General features: G+C 47.8%; 1 protein-coding gene across 6 annotated transcripts in view; it reads left to right on the top strand.

Moving 5' to 3' along the window:
• Positions 1–22,091, top strand: part of LOC124038394 (slit homolog 1 protein-like) — a 194,382-nt gene that overhangs the window by 107,770 nt on the left and 64,521 nt on the right. For all 6 annotated transcript variants that reach the window (XM_046354234.1, XM_046354230.1, XM_046354233.1 and 3 more), the window contains exons 9-10: positions 5,085–5,232; positions 20,553–20,624. In XM_046354234.1, coding sequence (XP_046210190.1) covers positions 5,085–5,232; positions 20,553–20,624 — 220 coding nt within the window. The remainder of the gene's footprint in view (positions 1–5,084; positions 5,233–20,552; positions 20,625–22,091) is intronic.

Here is a 22,091-nt window from a genome sequence, read left to right as displayed (position 1 = left end):
ACACACACACACACACACACACACACACACACACACACACACACACACAGTGAATGATGCTTTGAATTTGCATGTGATTCGTTCCACATAGTGACTCGTGGACTCAGTATCAGTGTATCTGTGTAGTTGTATTAATCCATTAAAGCAGTCTAGAGGTAAGTAGTTAAACGTTTGTCATTAGTGCAATGGGCCGTGGGTTGGTGCCAGGAGTTTTACTGTGTAATGGCTAGTATGTGATTTGAATCAGAATGACTGGTCTAATGCACACACACATGCAGGCACCTCCACAAACTACGAGTCAGCAGGGTAATGTGTGTAATAATGTAGTATGTGATCTGAATCATTATTGCAGCCATAGTGTTCAGAAACACAAAGACAGCTAGATATGCCATAGAGCAGTGGTATTCAAGGGAACTGCAGTGGGGTCACTAAAATATATATATATATATATATATATATATATATATATATATGTACACTGAGTATACAAAACATTAACAACACCTGCTCTTTCCATGACATAGACTGAACGGTTGAATCCAGGTGAAACCTATGATCCCTTATTGATGTTACTTATTAAATTCACTTCAATCAGTGGAGATGAAGGGGAGGACAGGTTAAAGAAGGATTTTTAAGCCTTGAGACAATTGAGACAAGGATTGATTATGTGCCATTCAGTGGGTGAATGGGAAAGACAAAATATTGAAGTGCCTATGAATGTGGTATGGTAGAAGGTGCCAGACGCACCGGTTTGTGTGTCAAGAAATGCAACGCTGCTGGGTTTTTCACGCTCAACAGTTTCCTGTGTGTATCAAGAATGGTCCAACACCCCAAAGGACATCCAGCCAACTTGACACAACTGTGGGAAGCATTGGAGGCAACATGGGCCAGCATCCCTGTGGAACGCTTTCGACACCTGGTAGAGTCCATCCCCCTGAGGCTGTTCTGAGGCCAGGAGGTGTTCCTCATTTTTTCAATACTCAGTGTATAGATAGATATACATATAAACAAATTAATCTGGTCCTTCTGTAGCTCAGTTGGTAGAGCATGGCGCTTGTAACGCCAGGGTAGTGGGTTCGATTCCCGGGACCACCCATACGTAGAATGTATGCACACATGACTGTAAGTTGCTTTGGATATAAGCGTCTGCTAAATGGCATATATTATTATTATATAATATTAGTTTATTACTTTTTTAATAAAAGTACATTTCTTTGTGGTTTCTTTTAATTTTGATAAAAGATGAAAATGCAATCAATTGAAGGTTATTTGTTAATGTAAAAATCGAAATGTACAGATTTAAAGATTGTGTTAGATTTGGGGTGGGGTGCAAAGAATTGTTGGGGAAAAAATGTGGTCCCCAGAAAAGTTTGAATACCACTATCATAGAGTCTATCTAGCACCATGAATTACCTCGAGGTCTGTGGGAAAGAGAGAGAGCTGGGCTGATTGCCATCGCTAGTCCCTAGATCTGTCTCAGTCCCATTGAGCAGTAGGACTTTCTCCTGTCATCAATAAACCAGAATGTACACACACACACACACACACACACACACACACACACACACACACACACACACACACACACACACACACACACACACACACACACACACACACACACACACACACACACACACACACACACACACACACACACACACACACATTCTCGCACAGAGGGTTAGGGAGCAGATCAAATATTCATAGTAGGACACCCAGCAGATTAGTAATGCAGAGTAAATGAGGCCATTTAAAAGTCTGTTTCATACACTTTTCTAGGTTAGGCTGGAAATACTTGAGCTGTACACACACACACACACACACACGGGCGCACACGAACACTGTCGTTTTTGACAAGGACGTTACATTTTGAACAGGTATCGGGAGACAATGTCAGTGGGATGTGCATAATGTATGCAAATTGTGCCGTTTTCAGATTTTGGAGAACAAACATAAGCAGGAAGCGAGAGAGCGACCAGGGAGGAGGGGGAGGAAGAGAAGATACAGAGGGGGTTTAGAGGAGCTGAATTAGCAAAATGCTGTGAATTCCAGCTAGAATTAGAACATGATAAGAATACAGAGGTACAGATACAGGAGAAGATCAACAGAGAATGTTGAAAATATGTCAATATGCATGTCATTGTATCCCTACTGAAAAGCTCACACACCATTTAGACATGCTAGTCTATTATGCATGGTGGAAGCCTTAACGCTGGTGGAAGCCTTAACGCTGGTGGAAACCTTAACGCTGGTGGAAGCCTTAAAGCTGATGGAAGCCTTAACGCTGATGGAAGCCTTAACGCTGGTGGAAGCCTTAACGCTGGTGGAAACCTTAACGCTGGTGGAAGCCTTAAAGCTGGTGGAAGCCTTAAAGCTGGTGGAAGCCTTAACGCTGGTGGAAGCCTTAAAACTGGTGGAAGCCTTAACGCTGGTGGAAGCCTTAACGCTGGTGGAAACCTTAACGCTGGTGGAAGCCTTAAAGCTGATGGAAGCCTTAAAGCTGGTGGAAGCCTTAACGCTGGTGGAAGCCTTAAAACTGGTGGAAGCCTTAAAGCTGGTGGAAGCCTTAAAGCTGGTGGAAGCCTTAAAGCTGGTGGAAGCCTTAACGCTGGTGGAAGCCTTAAAGCTGGTGGAAGCCTTAACGCTGGTGGAAGCCTTAACGCTGGTGGAAGCCTTAACGCTGGTGGAAACCTTAACGCTGGTGGAAGCCTTAACGCTGGTGGAAGCCTTAACGCTGGTGGAAGCCTTAACGCTGGTGGAAACCTTAACGCTGGTGGAAACCTTAACGCTGGTGGAAGCCTTGACGCTGGTGGAAACCTTAACGCTGGTGGAAGCCTTAACGCTGGTGGAAACCTTAACGCTGGTGGAAGCCTTAACGCTGGTGGAAACCTTAACGCTGGTGGAAGCCTTAAAGCTGATGGAAGCCTTAAAGCTGGTGGAAGCCTTAACGCTGGTGGAAGCCTTAAAACTGGTGGAAGCCTTAAAGCTGGTGGAAGCCTTAAAGCTGGTGGAAGCCTTAAAGCTGGTGGAAGCCTTAACGCTGGTGGAAGCCTTAACGCTGGTGGAAGCCTTAACGCTGGTGGAAACCTTAATGCTGGTGGAAGCCTTAACGCTGGTGGAAGCCTTAACGCTGGTGGAAACCTTAATGCTGGTGGAAACCTTAACGCTGGTGGAAGCCTTAACGCTGGTGGAAGCCTTAAAGCTGGTGGAAGCCTTAACGCTGGTGGAAACCTTAACGCTGGTGGAAACCTTAACGCTGGTGGAAGCCTTAACTCTGGTGGAAGCTTAAAGCTGGTGTAAGCCTTAACGCTGGTGGAAGCCTTAAAGCTGGTGGAAGCCTTAAAACTGGTGGAAGCCTTAACGCTGGTGGAAGCCTTAAAGCTGGTGGAAGCCTTAAAGCTGGTGGAAGCCTTAACGCTGGTGGAAGCCTTAAAGCTGGTGGAAGCCTTAACGCTGGTGGAAGCCTTAAAGCTGGTGGAAGCCTTAAAGCTGGTGGAAACCTTAACGCTGGTGGAAGCCTTAACGCTGATGGAAACCTTAACGCTGGTGGAAGCCTTAACGCTGGTGGAAGCCTTAACGCTGGTGGAAACCTTAACGCTGGTGGAAACCTTAACGCTGGTGGAAGCCTTAACGCTGGTGGAAACCTTAACGCTGGTGGAAGCCTTAACGCTGGTGGAAACCTTAACGCTGGTGGAAGCCTTAACGCTGGTGGAAGCCTTAACGCTGGTGGAAGACTTAATGCTGGTGGAAACCTTAACGCTGGTGGAAACCTTAACGCTGGTGGAAGCCTTAACGCTGGTGGAAACCTGGTAACGCTGGTGGAAACCTTAACGCTGGTGGAAACCTTGGAACGCTGGTGGAAACCTTAACGCTGGTGGAAGCCTTAACGCTGGTGGAAACCTTGGTGGAACGCTGGTGGAAACCTTAACGCTGGTGGAAACCTTAACGCTGGTGGAAGCCTTAACGCTGGTGGAAACCTTAACGCTGGTGGAAGCCTTAACGCTGGTGGAAGCCTTAACGCTGGTGGAAGCCTTAACGCTGGTGGAAACCTTAACGCTGGTGGAAACCTTAACGCTGGTGGAAACCTTAACGCTGGTGGAAGCCTTAACGCTGGTGGAAGCCTTAACGCTGGTGGAAACCTTAACGCTGGTGGAAGCCTTAACGCTGGTGGAAACCTTAACGCTGGTGGAAAACGTAATGTTGGTGGAAGCCTTAACGCTGGTGGAAGCCTTAACGCTGGTGGAAACCTTAACGCTGATGGATGCCTTAACGCTGGTGGAAGCCTTAACGCTGGTGGAAACCTTAACGCTGGTGGAAGCCTTAACGCTGGTGGAAGCCTTAACGCTGGTGGAATCCTTAACGCTGGTGGAAACCTTAACGCTGGTGGAAGCCTTAACGCTGGTGGAAACCTTAACGCTGATGGAAGCCTTAACGCTGGTGGAAACCTTAACGCTGGTGGAAACCTTAACGCTGATGGAAGCCTTAACGCTGGTGGAAGCCTTAACGCTGGTGGAAGCCTTAACGCTGCTGTGAGGGACTGGGAGAGTTTATCTTCTACACAGAAGGCATACACACACACACACACACACACACACACACACACACACACACACACACACACACACACACACACACACACACACACACACACACACACACACACACACAGGAATGGACACCCATCCACACACACACCACTTTCTCTTTTCTAGTCATTGCCCAAATCCCCCTGGTCTGATCAGTCTGCTGCCTATTCTGTAATCCTGCTTAGACTGGCCACCCTTAGCAGGATTTGAACCTCTCCCCCTCCCTCTCTCTCCCCCTCCCTCCCTCTCTCTCCCCCTCCCCCTCTCTCCCCTTCCCTCTCTCTTCCCCCCTCCACCTCTCTCCCCCTCTCTCCCCCTCCCTCTCTCTCTCTCTCCCTCCCTCTCTCTACCCCTCCCTCTCTCTCCCCCTCTCTCCCCCTCCCCCTCTCTCCCCCTCCCTCTCTCTCCCCCTCTCTACCCCTCCCTCTCTCTCCCCTCGCTCCCTCTCTCTCCCCCTCCCTCTATTTCCCACTCTCTCTCTTTTTCTGTCTCCAGGTCACTCAGAGAGCTCCGGCTTGCAGCCCTGCAGCCTAGGAGGAGGTTCGTGCCCTGCCATGTGTACCTGTAGTAACAATATTGTGGACTGCAGAGGAAAAGGCCTCACAGCTATACCTGCCAACCTTCCTGACACCATGGCTGAGATGTAAGTACCACACTCTCTTGTACAGTATGTTGCCAATTAGCTGGCCTAAACACATCACCGCTGTTACCCATAAGCCCCTTCAGGGGAGGCCGGGTAAGGTGATATATTTTAGTGGAATCTAGGGATGTCCACATCTGGTCGATTGTGTGTGTGTGTGTGTGTGTGTGTGTGTGTGTGTGTGTGTGTGTGTGTGTGTGTGTGTGTGTGTGTGTGTGTGTGTGTGTGTGTGTGTGTGTGTGTGTGTGTGTGTGTGTGTGTGTGTGTGTGTGTGTGTGTGTGTGTGTGTGTGTGTGTGTGTGTGTGTGTGTGTGTTAGTTTACATCCCTATTATCATGACTGATATCTGCACCAAATATGAACCACTTCTAACCTTGGCCTCTGGAAGCTCTCTGTAAATCCCTAGAATGCAAGGTAAGGATGTAGTCTCATCCAGTATCTGTTACTTACTGTAGTACAGAACTGTCATTTCAGAATCTCGGTCACTGAGGGGCCAAAAAGATGTGATGCCCTTTGACTCTTCTGGCAGGGTACATTTAAAGCAAAACTGTTTTTCCTGCCTGGCTGTGCTGCGTATCAAAGATATGATTTCTTAGCTTCACCCAGCCACTGTAAATGGGTCAGGGTTATTAGGGAACATGCTGGGTGAGTGTGTGTGTGTGTGTGTGTGTGTCCTGACCCTTGCTGGGTGGGTATTTATAAACAGCCCAGGCTCTTTAGGGGGCAATGAGACCCATAGACTAGTGGTCTATCTTTGCCTGGCGTCCCTTAACGACCCATAAACTCCTCAGAAGTAATTTCTCTCTCTCTGGTAATGTCCTTCTAGTGTCCCTGTGCCTTGATCTATGTAACCAATAACATCTCTGCTCGAGCCAGCAGCACTACAGGCACATTAGCACATAGAGAGGAAGGTAAAAGATATATAGCTCTACTCACAATGTTCCCTCCATTGCATTTATTGTTACTGTTACATAGAGATTTCATTAGTTTCTCACCATACAATAGTGAACATGTACAGTTTTCGTTCTCTTTGGAAAGCTGGTTTAGAATAAATCTGAATAAATGTTGTAGTTTTTCTCTTTTGCCACACCTCTATTCCCTCTCCCTCCGTCTCCCTCTCCTGCCTCTCCTTCTCATCCTTCTGCACCCTCCTCTCTTCTCACCTCCTCACCTCCCTCAGTTCCTCCTTTCCTACCCACCAGAGCTTTGTTTGAAGTTCTATCCTCACTGCAGTCTCTCTCTTCCCTTCCTCCTCTTTTCCCTTCTCCTCCCTCTTTCCCTCCGTCTCCCTCTCCTGCCTCTCCTTCTCATCCTTCTGCTCCCTCTCTCGGCCCACTACCCCAGGCGGGTTTATGGGAGGTGGATCAGTGAGAGGAGGGGGAGGAAAGAAGGAGAGAGGTCTGTTCTGTAATTCTCCACAGCAGGTCTGATGTGAGCTCTTGAAGTTCATTATAAAATCAGTTTCTATTACAGGGAGGCAGACTGGTGGATATCAAGGCCAACACTAATGCTTGGTTAATGAGCCACTCCAGTCCTGACACACACACACACGCACGCACGCACGCACGCACGCACGCACGCACACGCACACGCACACGCACACACACACTTCTCATTACTTACACATGGAGAGCTATGCGATTCTCTGCTGCTTGTTAATGAAAGACATTTTTATGTTCATGGGTTTTGAGATGTGAGGTCTGAAAACTGGAGAGATATTACAGCCCTCTGTAGTTAGTTACTTTGTTCCTGGTAGGCCTGTTAGGACTGTGGGTCTGTAGTTAGTTACTTTGTCCCTGGTAGGCCTGTTAGGACTGTGGGTCTGTAGTTAGTTACTTTGTCCCTGGTAGGCCTGTTAAGACTGTGGGTCTGTAGTTAGTTACTTTGTCCCTGGTAGGCCTGTTAGGACTGTGGATCTGTAGTTAGTTACTTTGTCCCTGGTAGGCCTGTTAGGACTGTGGGTCTGTAGTTAGTTACTTTGTTCCTGGTAGGCCTGTTAGGACTGTGGGTCTGTAGTTAGTTACTTTGTCCCTGGTAGGCTTGTTAGGACTGTGGGTCTTTAGTTAGTTACTTTGTTCCTGGTAGGCCTGTTAGGACTGTGGGTCTGTAGTTAGTTACTTTGTCCCTGGTAGGCCTGTTAGGACTGTTGGTCTGTAATTAGTTACTTTGTCCCTGGTAGGCCTGTTAGGACTGTAGGTCTGTAGTTAATACATTGTCCCTGGTGGCCTGTTAGGACTGTGGGTCTGTAATTAGTTACTTTGTCCCTGGTGGCCTGTTAGGACTGTTGGTCTGTAATTAGTTACTTTGTCCCTGGTAGGCCTGTTAGGACTGTTGGTCTGTAATTAGTTACTTTGTCCCTGGTAGGCCTGTTAGGACTGTAGGTCTGTAGTTAATACATTGTCCCTGGTGGCCTGTTAGGACTGTGGGTCTGTAATTAGTTACTTTGTCCCTGGTAGGCCTGTTAGGACTGTGGGTCTGTAATTAGTTACTTTGTCCCTGGTAGGCCTGTTAGGACTGTGGGTCTGTAGTTAATACTTTGTCCCTGGTAGGCCTGTTAGGACTGTGGGTCTGTAGTTAGTTACTTTGTCCCTGGTAGGCCTGTTAGGACTGTGGGTCTGTAGTTCATACTTTGTCCCTTGTAGGCCTGTTAGGACTGTGGGTCTGTAGTTAATACTTTGTCCCTGGTAGGCCTGTTAGGACTGTGGGTCTGTAGTTAGTTACTTTGTCCCTGGTAGGACTGTGGGTCTGTAGTTAATACTTTGTCCCTGGTAGGCCTGTTAGGACTGTGGGTCTGTAGTTAGTTACTTTGTCCCTGGTAGAACTGTGGGTCTGTAGTTAATACTTTGTCCCTGGTAGGCCTGTTAGGACTGTGGGTCTGTAGTTAATACTTTGTCCCTGGTAGGCCTGTTAGGACTGTGGGTCTGTAGTTAGTTACTTTGTCCCTGGTAGAACTGTGGGTCTGTAGTTAATACTTTGTCCCTGGTAGGCCTGTTAGGAATGTGGGTCTGTAGTTAGTTAGTTAGTTAGTTAGTTAGTTAGTTAGTCTGTTCCTGGTAAACCTGTTAGGACTGTGGGTCTGTAGTTAGTTAGTTAGTTAGTTAGTTAGTTAGTTAGTTAGTTAGTTAGTTAGTCTGTCCCTGGTAGGTCTATTAGGACTGTGGGTCTGTAGTTAGTCTGTCCCTGGTAGGCCAGTTAGGACTGTGGGTCTGTAGTTAGTCTGTCCCTGGTAGGCCTGTTAGGACTGTGGGTCTGTAGTTAGTCTCTCCCTGGTAGGCCTGTTAGGACTGTGGGTCTGTAGTTAGTCTGTCCCTGGTAGGCCTGTTAGGACTGTGGGTCTGTAGTTAGTTAGTTAGTTAGTCTGTTCCTGGTAGGCCTGTTAGGACTGTGGGTCTGTAGTTTGTATGTCCCTGGTAGGCCTGTTAGGAATGTGGGTCTGTAGTTAGTTAGTCTGTTCCTGGTAGGCCTGTTAGGACTGTGGGTCTGTAGTTAGTCTGTCCCTGGTAGACCTGTTAGGACTGAGGGTTTGTAGTTAGTTTGTCCCTGGTAGGACTGTGGGTCTGTAGTTAGTTAGTCTGTCCCTTGTAGGCCTGTTAGGACTGTGGGTCTGTAGTTAGTCTGTCCCTGTTAGGACTGTGGGTGTGTAGTTAGTTAGTTAGTTAGTCTGTTACTAGTAGGCCTGTTAGGACTGTGGGTCTGTAGTTAGTCTGTCCCTGGTAAGCCTGTTAGGACTGTGGGTCTGTAGTTAGTCTGTCCCTGTTAGGACTGTGAGTCTGTAGTTAGTCTGTCCCTGGTAGGCCTGTTAGGACTGTGGGTCTGTAGTTAGTCTGTCCCTGGTAGGCCTGTTAGGACTGTGGGTCTGTAGTTAGTCTGTCCCTAGTAGGCCTGTTAGGACTGTGGGTCTGTAGTTAGTTTGTCCCTGGTAGGCCTGTTAGGACTGTAGGTCTGTAGTTAGTCTGTCCCTGTTAGGACTGTGGGTCTGTAGTTAGTCTGTCCCTGGTAGGCCTGTTAGGACTGTGGGTCTGTAGTTAGTCTGTCCCTGGTAGGACTGGGGGTCTGTAGTTAGTCTGTCCCTGGTAGGCCTGTTAGGACTGTGGGTCTGTAGTTAGTCTGTCCCTGTTAGGACTGGGGGTCTGTAGATAGTCTGTCCCTGGTAGGCCTGTTAGGACAGTGAGTCTCAGCCCCTGAGAGGATAGTGTACTGTGTATCTGTGTCAGATGGACTCAGTCTTTTTATTTATCTCACTAGGGGGCTGACTGTTGGCAACTGTAAAGATACTGCCAATTTATTTAGAAAAACAGACCATGCCGTAACATTCTCAGTACTTCACATAGAACAGGGCTCTACATTTTACTGCGGATGTAAATCACACACGGTTTATTTTAAACGTGTAAATTATTGTCATCTTCTCAAGGACCTCACATAAAGAGAGGTTTTGGTAAAAATGTTATACTATAAACCATGATAGTAATACAGTTGTTTGTGACGATGTCTTGTTTTTTTCCCTGGAGGCTGCAACATGAGTCGTTCTTTCTCATAGAGCATGTGTCCTTAGAGTAGACTCCATTGTGTGTTTGTCACCCTGTCTCTCTCAGCCCTAATAAAAACCCATAGCCTAATGAATCGAATTAGAACTATTGATTATATTATACACACAGAGACAGACACCTTATGAATGGGTCGACGACAGGCATTGATTCTCCATGTCAAGTCTACTTATAGCGATTCTTTATCTTTGCTTGGTTGACTGGAAAAGGAGGAATGGAGGGATAGAGAGGGAGGGAGGGAGGGCTAGAGAGGGAGTGAGGGAGGGATAGAGAGGGAGGGAGGGAGGGATAGAGAGGGAGGCAGGGATAGAGAGAGAGAAAGAGCGAGAGAGAGAGAGAGATGGAGGGAGGGATAGAGAGAGATAGATAGAGGGAGGGAGGGAGGGAGGGATAGAGAGAGATAGATAGAGGGAGGGATAGAGGGTTAGAGAGGCAGGGATAGAGAGGGAGGGAGGGATAGAGAGAGAGAAAGAGCGAGAGAGAGAGAGATAGAGGGAGGGAGGGAGGGAGGGATAGAGAGAGATAGATAGAGGGAGGGAGGGATAGAGAGAGATAGATAGAGGGAGGGATAGAGGGTTAGAGAGGCAGGGATAGAGTGGGAAAGATAGAGGGAGGGATGAAGGCCTCAGGCTTGGGCTGGAGGACAGAGGAATCAATATGTGTGTGTGTGTGTGTGTTTGTGCGTGCGTGTGCGCGTGCTTGCATGTGTGTGTGTGTGTGTGTGTGTGCGCGTGCGTGTGTGTTTGTGTGTGTGTGTGTGTGTGTGTGTGTGTGTGTGTGTGTGTGTGTGTGTGTGTGTGTGTGTGTGTGTGTGTGTGTGTGTGTGTGTGTGTGTGTGTGTGTGTGTGTGTGTGTGTGTGTGTGTGTGTGTGTGTGTGTGTGTGTGTGTGTGTGTGTGTGTGTGTGTGTGCGTGTGTGTGTGTGTGTGTGTGTGTGTGTGTGTGTGTGTGTGTGTGTGTGTGTGTGCGTGCGTGCGCATGACCGTGCGTGTGTGTGTGTGTGTGTCTTGTCACCTGTAGTCTTTTTTCACGTTGGAAACAGTCCCTGGATGTAGTGATTTGAGAAGGGGGATGGAGAGATGAATGCTGTCTGGAAGGCTTTTGTCCCACACTGACATACTCAGACACACACTCAGACACACTCCTATATGATAAAACCCATTCACACACTTAATGCACTTCTCAAACGTTTTCGGACACAATCACAAACACGCACACACACTCACACACACAGTCAGCTTGTTCTCCAGACAGTGTTTTCTACAGTACCCTGGGATCTCCTGCTCCAGACATGATGATAGATGGAACTAAAGCCACTTGGCAAAACACCCTGACTCACTGTGGGGACATGAGACCACAATGCTGTGACACACACACATACACACCCACCCACCCACCCACCCACACACACACACACATACACACACACAGAGAACATGACTACCGCAGGAATCTGTGGTCTGGAATCACGGCTATCCTAAGAATGTCAATTATACAGCTCTATCTGTCCATAAATGAAGACCCATAGCTTTGAACCAGAACATTCTTCAATTAAATATATGGAAACTTGAAACTGTGTTATTGAGGGAAGTCATTGAGTATGCAAAAACTCAACATGCACGATTTACCTCCCATTAATGGACACACACAGTGCCATGTGAATGGACACACACACGCACGCACACACACACACACACACACACACACACACACACACACACACACACACACACACACACACACACACACACACACACACACACACACACACACACACACACACACACACACACACACACACACACACACACACACACACACACACACACACTACAAATGAACATTTGCCCTAAGTCCCTAACCATAGTGGGTGGCGTGTGTGTGTGTGTAAATCTACTCTGGTCAGCAGGCAGTAACAGAATCCTACAGCATTAAAAGTATGTGGGATTTATCCTGTTCAGTCCAATCACACCCTGAGCCAGACTAATCTAAAGCTGTCTACTCTGCTTATCTAGCCAGGTTTAAAATCATATTTTATCAAACTAGACGCTCTATTACAGCATGCAGCTGGACTTGTGAACAGGAGTGGCTTTGTTATTCTAAATGTTCTTGAACTTAAGGCATGCGGATCTTTTACTATTTTAAATATGTGGCTCTGAAACACTGGTAATATCCCTGGAAGTGTTTTGAAATAAGGCTGAAACTGATAATATCCCTGAAAGTGTTTTGAAATAAGGCTGAAACTGATAATATCCCTGGAAGTGTTTTGAAATAAGGCTGAAACTGATAATATCCCTGAAAGTGTTTTGAAATAAGGCTGAAACTGATAATATCCCTGGAAGTGTTTTGAAATAAGGCTGAAACTGATAATATCCCTGAAAGTGTTTTGAAATAAGGCTGAAACTGATAATATCCCTGGAAGTGTTTTGAAATAAGGCTGAAACTGATAATATCCCTGGAAGTGTTTTGAAATAAGGCTGAAACTGATCATATCCCTGGAAGTGTTTTGAAATAAGGCTGAAACTGATCATATCCCTGGAAGTGTTTTGAAATAAGGCTGAAACTGATAATATCCCTGGAAGTGTTTTGAAATAAGGCTGAAACTGATAATATCCCTGGAAGTGTTTTGAAATAAGGCTGAAACTGATAATATCCCTGGAAGTGTTTTGAAATAAGGCTGAAACTGATCATATCCCTGGAAGTGTTTTGAAATAAGGCTGAAACTGATAATATCCCTGGAAGTGTTTTGAAATAAGGCTGAAACTGATAATATCCCTGGAAGTGTTTTGAAATAAGGCTGAAACTGATAATATCCCTGGAAGTGTTTTGAAGTAAGGCTTAACACTGTGGTACTGGCAGAAAGTTAAACAGGAAGTACCCGTTGTAAGGACTGTTCAGTGTTACTCTGACCAATCGGAATCTATGCTTCAAGATTGTTTTGATCACGCGGACTAGGATAGAGTATTTGATTTCAGAGCACTTTTCATCCATTTTTACCTCTCTGGCTGATAAACATGCCATCTCAAGCGACTCTGAGTCAAAAACTGAACTACCCAATGGTACTCTCAGACTTCCTCTTGAAAAGAAATCAAGCCTGAGCCAAGACTAGACAAACTGTCTTGTTAGCTGAGTGGCTGCTATTTAGGCAATTGAGAAATAGATGCACTGCCTCGGTCAAACAGGCCAAATCAAACTTTCCTTACCGCTATGACAGACTCAGTTAGTGATCCCTTTGAAAGAAATGGTGGTCATGCTGGTCTTGTCCAGTTGACTGTTATTCCCACATACAGCCTCCAGTTGCCTCGATGGATGATCAGTCAACTTCACGTGACTTGGGAAATGGTAGTCAGGGTTTATTTTTTTGGCAGCTCACAGAAACATAATTTCTTGCTGCCTTAATAGGTATTGACATCAATAAGTCATTAGGGACCTACAATTTGGACTTTGCTTAAGTATACAGTGGCCCTCGTGTCAAAATAAAGGTTCAATAAAAATGTCTGGGTTGCCTCTGAGAATAGTATAGATGTATACACTGACTCGTTGACTGAGTTCATCATGAAGTGCATAGAGGATGTTGTTCCTACTGTGACAATTAGAACTTATCCAAACCAAAAACCCTGGACACATGGCAGCATTCACTCAAAACTGAAGGAACAAACCACCACATTTAACCACGTCAAGGTGACTGGGAACAAGGATGAGTACAAACAGTCCAGCTATGCCCTCAGTAAACCAATCAAACAGTCCAGCTATGCCCTCAGTAAACCAATCAAACAGTCCAGCTATGCCCTCAGTAAACCAATCAAACAGTCCAGCTATGCCCTCAGTAAACCAATCAAACAGTCCAGCTATGCCCTCAGTAAACCAATCAAACAGTCCAGCGATGCCCTCAGTAAACCAATCAAACAGTCCAGCGATGCCCTCAGTAAACCAATCAAACAGTCCAGCGATGCCCTCAGTAAACCAATCAAACAGTCCAGCTATGCCCTCTGTAAACCAATCAAACAGTCCAGCGATCCCCTCTGTAAACCAATCAAACAGTCCAGCGATGCCCTCTGTAAACCAATCAAACAGTCCAGCGATGCCCTCTGTAAACCAATCAAACAGTCCAGCGATGCCCTCAGTAAACCAATCAAACAGTCCAGCGATGCCCTCAGTAAACCAATCAAACAGTCCAGCGATGCCCTCAGTAAACCAATCAAACAGTCCAGCGATGCCCTCTGTAAACCAATCAAACAGTCCAGCGATGCCCTCAGTAAACCAATCAAACAGTCCAGCTATGCCCTCAGTAAACCAATCAAACAGTCCAGCTATGCCCTCTGTAAACCAATCAAACAGTCCAGCGATGCCCTCTGTAAACCAATCACACAGTCCAGCTATGACCTCTGTAAACCAATCAAACAGTCCAGCGATGCCCTCTGTAAACCAATCAAACAGTCCAGCGATGCCCTCTGTAAACCAATCAAACAGTCCAGCGATGCCCTCTGTAAACCAATCAAACAGTCCAGCGATGCCCTCAGTAAACCAATCAAACAGTCCAACTATGCCCTCTGTAAACCAATCAAACAGTCCAGCTATGCCTTGATCCCGGACAAGCTAAACACCTTCTTTGCCCGCTTCGAGGAAAACACAGTGCCACACTCACTTCTGCCAACATGAAGTGTTTTGAGAGGCTAGTTAAGGATCATATCACCTCCACCTTTCCCAACACCCTAGACCCACTTCAATTTGCATCCGCCCCAACAGATCCACGGATGACGCAATCACCATCGCGCTGCACACTGCCCCATCCCATCTGTACAAGAGGAAAACCTATATAAGAATGGTGTTCATTGACTACAGCTCAACATCATAGTTCCAGCTTATCACTAAGCTCAGTGCCCTGGGTCTGAAACCCACCCTGTGCAACTGGGTCCTAAACTTCCTTATGGGCTGACCCCAGGTGGTGAAGGTAGGAAACAACTCCTCCGTTACGCTGATCCTCAACACTGGGGCCCCACAAGATTGCGTGCCCAGCTCCCTATTGTACTTCCTGTTCACCCATGACTGTGTGGCCACGCATGTCTCCAACTCAATCAATAAGTTTGCAGATGACACAACAGTGGTAGGACTGATTATCAACAATGATGAGCCTACAGGGAGGAGGTGAGGTCCCTGGGGGAGTGGTGTCGGGACAATAACCACTCATCCAACGTAAACAGAATGAAGGAGCTGATCGTGGACTTCAGGAGACAGCATAGGGACACACCCCCATCCACATCGACGGCACTGTATTGAAGAGGCTGAAAAGCTTCACGTTCCTCAGCGTGCACATCACTGACAACCTGAAATGCTCCACCCACACAGACAGTATGGTGAAGTAGGCGCAACAGCGCTTCTTCAACCTCAGAAGGGTGAATACATTTGGCTTGGCCACTAAGACATTGGCTAACATCTACAGATGCATCATTGAGAGCATCCTGTCGGGCTGTATCACCGCCTGGCATGGCAATTGCACTGCTCGCAACAGCAGGGATCTTCAGAGGGTGGTGCATCACCAGGGGCACACTGCCTGTCCTCCAGGTCATCTACATCACCTGGTGTCACAGGAAGGCCAAGGAGATCATCAAGGACCTCAGCCACCCGAGCCACGGCCTGTTCACCCCGCTACCATCTAGAAGGCAGAGTGCCTCAAAACTTGGACTGAGAGACTGAAAAATGTTTTATATCTTCAGTCAATCAAACTGTTAAATAGTCACCACTAGCCGGCCACCGCTTTATACCCTGCCCTGAACTTTAATCACTGTTACTAGCCGGCCACAGCTTTATACCCTGCCCTGAACTTTAATCACTGTTACTAGCCGGCCACAGCTTTATACCCTGCCCTGAACTTTAATCACTGTTACTAGCCGGCCACAGCTTTATACCCTGCCCTGAACTTTAATCACTGTTACTAGCCGGCCACAGCTTTATACCCTGCCCTGAACTTTAATCACTGTTACTAGCCGGCCACAGCTTTATACCCTGCCCTGAACTTTAATCACTGTTACTAGCCGGCCACAGCTTTATACCCTGCCCTGAACTTTAATCACTGTTACTAGCCGGCCACAGCTTTATACCCTGCCCTGAACTTTAATCACTGTTACTAGCCGGCCACAGCTTTATACCCTGCCCTGAACTTTAATCACTGTTACTAGCCGGCCACAGCTTTATACCCTGCCCTGAACTTTAATCACTGTTACTAGCCGGCCACAGCTTTATACCCTGCCCTGAACTTTAATCACTGTTACTAGCCGGCCACAGCTTTATACCCTGCCCTGAACTTTAATCACTGTTACTAGCCGGCCACAGCTTTATACCCTGCCCTGAACTTTAATCACTGTTACTAGCCGGCCACCGCTTTATACCCTGCCCTGAACTTTAATCACTGTTACTAGCCGGCCACAGCTTTATACCCTGCCCTGAACTTTAATCACTGTTACTAGCCGGCCACAGCTTTATACCCTGCCCTGAACTTTAATCACTGTTACTAGCCGGCCACAGCTTTATACCCTGCCCTGAACTTTAATCACTGTTACTAGCCGGCCACCGCTTTATACCCTGCCCTGAACTTTAATCACTGTTACTAGCCGGCCACCGCTTTATACCCTGCCCTGAACTTTAATCACTGTTACTAGCCGGCCACAGCTTTATACCCTGCCCTGAACTTTAATCACTGTTACTAGCCGGCCACCGCTTTATACCCTGCCCTGAACTTTAATCACTGTTACTAGCCGGCCACCGCTTTATACCCTGCCCTGAACTTTAATCACTGTTACTAGCCGGCCACCGCTTTATACCCTGCCCTGAACTTTAATCACTGTTACTAGCCGGCCACCGCTTTATACCCTGCCCTGAACTTTAATCACTGTTACTAGCCGGCCACAGCTTTATACCCTGCCCTGAACTTTAATCACTGTTACTAGCCGGCCACCGCTTTATACCCTGCCCTGAACTTTAATCACTGTTACTAGCCGGCCACAGCTTTATACCCTGCCCTGAACTTTAATCACTGTTACTAGCCGGCCACAGCTTTATACCCTGCCCTGAACTTTAATCACTGTTACTAGCCGGCCACAGCTTTATACCCTGCCCTGAACTTTAATCACTGTTACTAGCCGGCCACAGCTTTATACCCTGCCCTGAACTTTAATCACTGTTACTAGCCGGCCACAGCTTTATACCCTGCCCTGAACTTTAATCACTGTTACTAGCCGGCCACAGCTTTATACACTGCCCTGAACTTTAATCACTGTTACTAGCCGGCTTCCCTATGTACATAGTCATTGAACACTGGTCACTTTAATCATGTTTACATACTGTTTTACCCACTTCACATGTATATACTGTATTCTAGTCAAGGCTCATCCTATGTAACTACTGCTGTACACCTTTTATATTCATATACTGTCCATAAAGTCGAGACACACCATCATATACATATATATTTACATTCCACAAGGACATTGCTCGTTCTAATATTTCTACATTTCCTAATTTCTTAATTACATTTTTTTGTATTTAGGAACATAAACATTTCACTACACCTGCGATAACATCAACAACATATGTGTACGTGACCAATACATTTTGATTTGATTTGATTTACTGGTGGGCCTCATTCCTATCACTCCACCCATTTGGTCCCAAAACCCAAACCCCAACTTTCCCAGCCTTCTCTCTAGACCCATTCATATTTACCAGCTCTAGCCCTATCCCAGTCCAATCCCACAGCCCCTGCCCTGGCCACAACCAGAGCCCCATACCTCGGCAAAGCCACAGCTCCAGGTCCATGCTGCCCCGGCCTAGGCTGTTTATCTGTAGGTCAGTTGACAGCTTTTAAAACTGGGCTTAATGAGACTTAGATGGGTTAGAGGACTGGAACAGAGCAGGAGAGAGACAGCTGTCTGCATGCCCTGCCACACCACCACTCAACCACACACACGCACGCACGCACGCACGCACGCACGCACGCACGCACGCACGCACGCACGCACACACACACACACACACACACACACACACACACACACACACACACACACACACACACACACACACACACACACACACACACACACACACACACACACACACACACACACACACAACAGGGTTCGGCTTCAAGGCCTGTTTCTCCTTAACATCTGAGACTGATTACAGTACATCTGTGACTCTCAGTTTCCACCGTTAGGGAGTGTGTGTGTGAGTGAGAGAGTTAGAGACAGAGAGCAGTGCCACACACACTTTTGTGATCTGTGATGTCTGGAGTCTCCAGCATGGTCCTCTCTCCTCCATGTCTCTCCCTGGTCCTCTCTCCATGTCTCTCCCTGTTCCTCTCTCCTCCATGTCTCTCCCTGTTCCTCTCTCCTCCATGTCTCTCCATGGTCCTCCCTCCTCCATGTCTCTCCATGTTCCTCTCTCCTCCATGTCTCTCCCTGGTCCTCTCTCCTCCATGTCTCTCCCTGGTCCTCTCCCTCTCTCCTCCATGTCTCTCCCTGTTCCTCTCTCCTCCATGTCTCTCCATGTTCCTCTCTCCTCTATGTCTCTCCCTGTTCCCCTCTCCTCCATGTCTCTCCCTGTTCCTCTCTCCTCCATGTCTCTCCCTGGTCCTCTCTCCTCCATGTCTCTCCTTGTTCCTCTCTCCTCCATGTGTCTCCCTGTCTCCCTGTTCCTCTCTCCTCTATGTCTCTCCCTGGTCCTCTCTCCTCCATGTCTCTCCCTGGTCCTCTCTCCTCCATGTCTCTCCTTGTTCCTCTCTCCTCCATGTCTCTCCTTGTTCCTCTCTCCTCCATGTCTCTCCCTGTTTCCCTGTTCCTCTCTCCTCTATGTCTCTCCCTGTTCCTCTCTCCTCCATGTCTCTCCCTGTTCCACTCTCCTCCATGTCTCTCCTTGTTCCTCTCTCCTCCATGTCTCTCCCTGTTCCTCTCTCCTCCATGTCTCTCCCTGGTCCTCTCTCCTCCATGTCTCTCCCTGTTCCTCTCTCCTCCATGTCTCTCCCTGTTCCTCTCTCCTCCATGTCTCTCCCTCCCTGTCTCCCCTGTTCCTCTCTCCTCCATGTCTCTCCTTGTTCCTCTCTCCTCCATGTCTCTCCTTGTTCCTCTCTCCTCCATGTCTCTCCCTGTTCCTCTCTCCTCTATGTTCCCCTGGTCCTCTCTCCTCCATGTCTCTCCCTGGTCCTCTCTCCTCCATGTCTCTCCTGTTCCTCTCTCCTCCATGTCTCTCCTTGTTCCTCTCTCCTCCATGTCTCTCCTGTTCCTCTCTCCTCCATGTCTCTCCCTGTTCCTCTCTCCTCCATGTTCTCCCTGTTCCCTCTCCTCCATGTCTCTCCTTGTTCCTCTCTCCTCCATGTCTCTCCCTGTTCCTCTCTCCTCCATGTCTCTCCTTGTCTCTCCCTGTTCCTCTCTCCTCCATGTCCTCTCTCCTCCATGTCTCTCCCCACTGTCTCTCCTTGTTCCTCTCTCCTCCATGTCTCTCCCCTCCATGTCTCTCCTTGTCCTCTCTCCTCCATGTCTCTCCCTGGTCCTCTCTCCTCCATGTCTCTCCCTGTTCCTCTCTCCTCCTCCTCCAGTCTCTCCCTGGTCCTCTCTCCTCCATGTCTCTCCCTGGTCCTCTCTCCTCCATGTCTCTCCCTGTTCCACTCTCCTCCATGTCTCTCCTTGTTCCTCTCTCCTCCATGTCTCTCCCTGTTCCTCTCTCCTCCATGTCTCTCCCTGGTCCTCTCTCCTCCATGTCTCTCCCTGGTCCTCTCTCCATGTCTCTCCCTGTTCCTCTCTCCTCCATGTCTCTCCCTGGTCCTCTCTCCTCCATGTCTCTCCCTGGTCCTCTCTCCTCCATGTCTCTCCCTGTTCCACTCTCCTCCATGTCTCTCCTTGTTCCTCTCTCCTCCATGTCTCTCCCTGGTCCTCTCTCCTCCATGTCTCTCCCTGTTCCACTCTCCTCCATGTCTCTCCTTGTTCCTCTCCTCCATGTCTCTCCCTGTTCCTCTCTCCTCCATGTCTCTCCCTGGTCCTCTCTCCTCCATGTCTCTCCCTGTTCCACTCTCCTCCATGTCTCTCCTCCATGTCTCTCCTTGTTCCCTTGTTCCTCTCTCCTCCATGTCTCTCCCTGGTCCTCTCTCCTCCATGTCTCTCCCTGTTCCACTCTCCTCCATGTCTCTCCTTGTTCCTCTCCTCCATGTCTCTCCCTGTTCCTCTCTCCTCCATGTCTCTCCCTGGTCCTCTCTCCTCCATGTCTCTCCTTGGTCCTCTCTCCATGTCTCTCCCTGTTCCTCTCTCCTCCATGTCTCTCCCTGTTCCTCTCTCCTCCATGTCTCTCCCTGTTCCTCTCTCCTCCATGTCTCTCCCTGGTCCTCTCTCCATGTCTCTCCCTGTTCCACTCTCCTCCATGTCTCTCCTTGTTCCTCTCTCCTCCATGTCTCTCCCTGGTCCTCTCTCCTCCATGTCTCTCCCTGGTCCTCTCTTTTCCAGACCTGTTTATTTTTCCACAGGAGATGTTATGACTCACACACAGGACAGGAAGAGATCTTTATTAATGAACCAGGGGAGGGGAAAGACACACGCAGATGCACGTGCACACACACAGAGACACACACATACACACAGCAGGGATTAAGATAGTTGGCAACAGCTGACCAATTACCATGTGTCGGCAGTGATGTATGACTACTCTGCTTTGTTTCTATAGTGGACTCTGTTGTTGGTTTATGACCTGATGGTATCGATACTTTTCTTTTCCCCATCTTTCCCCCTTTCCTCTCTAGTCGTCTGGAGCAGAATGGGATCAAGTCAGTTCCTCCTGGAACCTTCTCTCCCTACAAGAAGCTGCGCAGGATGTAAGTATATAAGCTGCTCTTTAGGGCTGAAGTACACTAAGCACACTCCCTCTAGGGCTGAAGTACACTAAGTACACTTCCTCTAGGGCTGAAGTACACTAAGTACACTTCCTCTAGGGCTGAAGTACACTAAGTACACTCCCTCTAGGGCTGAAGTACACTAAGTACACTTCCTCTTGGGCTGAAGTACACTAAGCACACTTCCTCTAGGGTTGAAGTACACTAAGCACACTTCCTCTAGGGCGGAAGTACACTAAGTAAACTTCCTCTAGGGCTGAAGTACACCAAGTACACTTCCTCTAGGGCTGAAGTACACTAAGTACACTTCCTCTAGGGCTGAAGTACACTAAGTACACTTCCTCTAGGGCTGAAGTACACTAAGTACACTTCCTCTAGACCTGAAGTACACTAATTACACTTCCTCTAGGGCTGAAGTACACTAAGTACACTTACTCTAGGGCTGAAGTACACTAAGCACACTTCCGCTCCGGCTGAAGTACACTAAGTACACTCCCTCTAGGGCTGAAGTACACTAAGTACACTCCCTGTAGGGCTGAAGTACACTAAGCACACTTCCTCTAGGGCAGAAGTACACTAAGTACACTCCCTCTAGGGCTGAAGTACACTAACTACACTTCCTCTAGGGCTGAATTAGACAAAGTACACTCCCTCTAGGGCTGAAGTACACTAACTACACTTCCTCTAGGGCTGAAGTACACAAAGTACACTCCCTCTAGGGCTGAAGTACACTAACTACACTTCATCTAGGGCTGAAGTACACTAACTACACATCCTCTAGGGCTGAAGTACACTAAGTACACTTCCTCTAGGGCTGAAGTACACTAAGTACACTTCCTCTAGGGCTGAAGTACACTAAGCACACTTTCTCTAGGGCTGAAGTACACTAAGTACACTTCCTCTAGGGCTGAAGTACACTAAGTACACTTCTCAGTTTCATGTCACAACCCCAAACTACCATGTCCAGACTAAGAGCAGGAAGAGGTACAGGGGTGATGGCTGCAGAAGGCTACAGAAAGCTACAAGCTGAAACCTCCCCACAGTAATAACACCTCTCATGTTTCAGTGCTGCCTGCTGGTATTCTCAGCCTGGTTAGAGTGTCTGTCTGAATGTAAACTGTGGCAGAGATGATTATGGATATGATGATTATATTATATGATATGGGGGAAATGAAAGAGTGCTGGAATGAAGACTGAGGGTTTGTTCCTCCTCTCCTCTTCTGTTTCTCTCCCCCTTTCTGCCCTACTTACGGGGGTGGTCCAGTAGTATTTCAGCCTCACAAACTACCCGCTAACCAGCCTACCCTTAAAATACATGGCCTACTGGTCACAACTAGCGAGTGCTCGAATGAAGACTGAGGTTTGATCCTCTCCTCTCTGCCCTACTTATGCCTGCTAGCCATTGGGTCAGACACGAGTTGTATGTGGCAGGGGCTTCTACTCATCACG

Source organism: Oncorhynchus gorbuscha, linkage group LG06, assembly GCF_021184085.1.
Source record: "Oncorhynchus gorbuscha isolate QuinsamMale2020 ecotype Even-year linkage group LG06, OgorEven_v1.0, whole genome shotgun sequence".
Taxonomy (NCBI): Eukaryota; Metazoa; Chordata; class Actinopteri; order Salmoniformes; family Salmonidae; genus Oncorhynchus; species Oncorhynchus gorbuscha.
The sequence above is the reverse complement of the archived record's forward strand: the minus strand, read 5'-3'. Positions and strand labels throughout refer to the sequence as shown.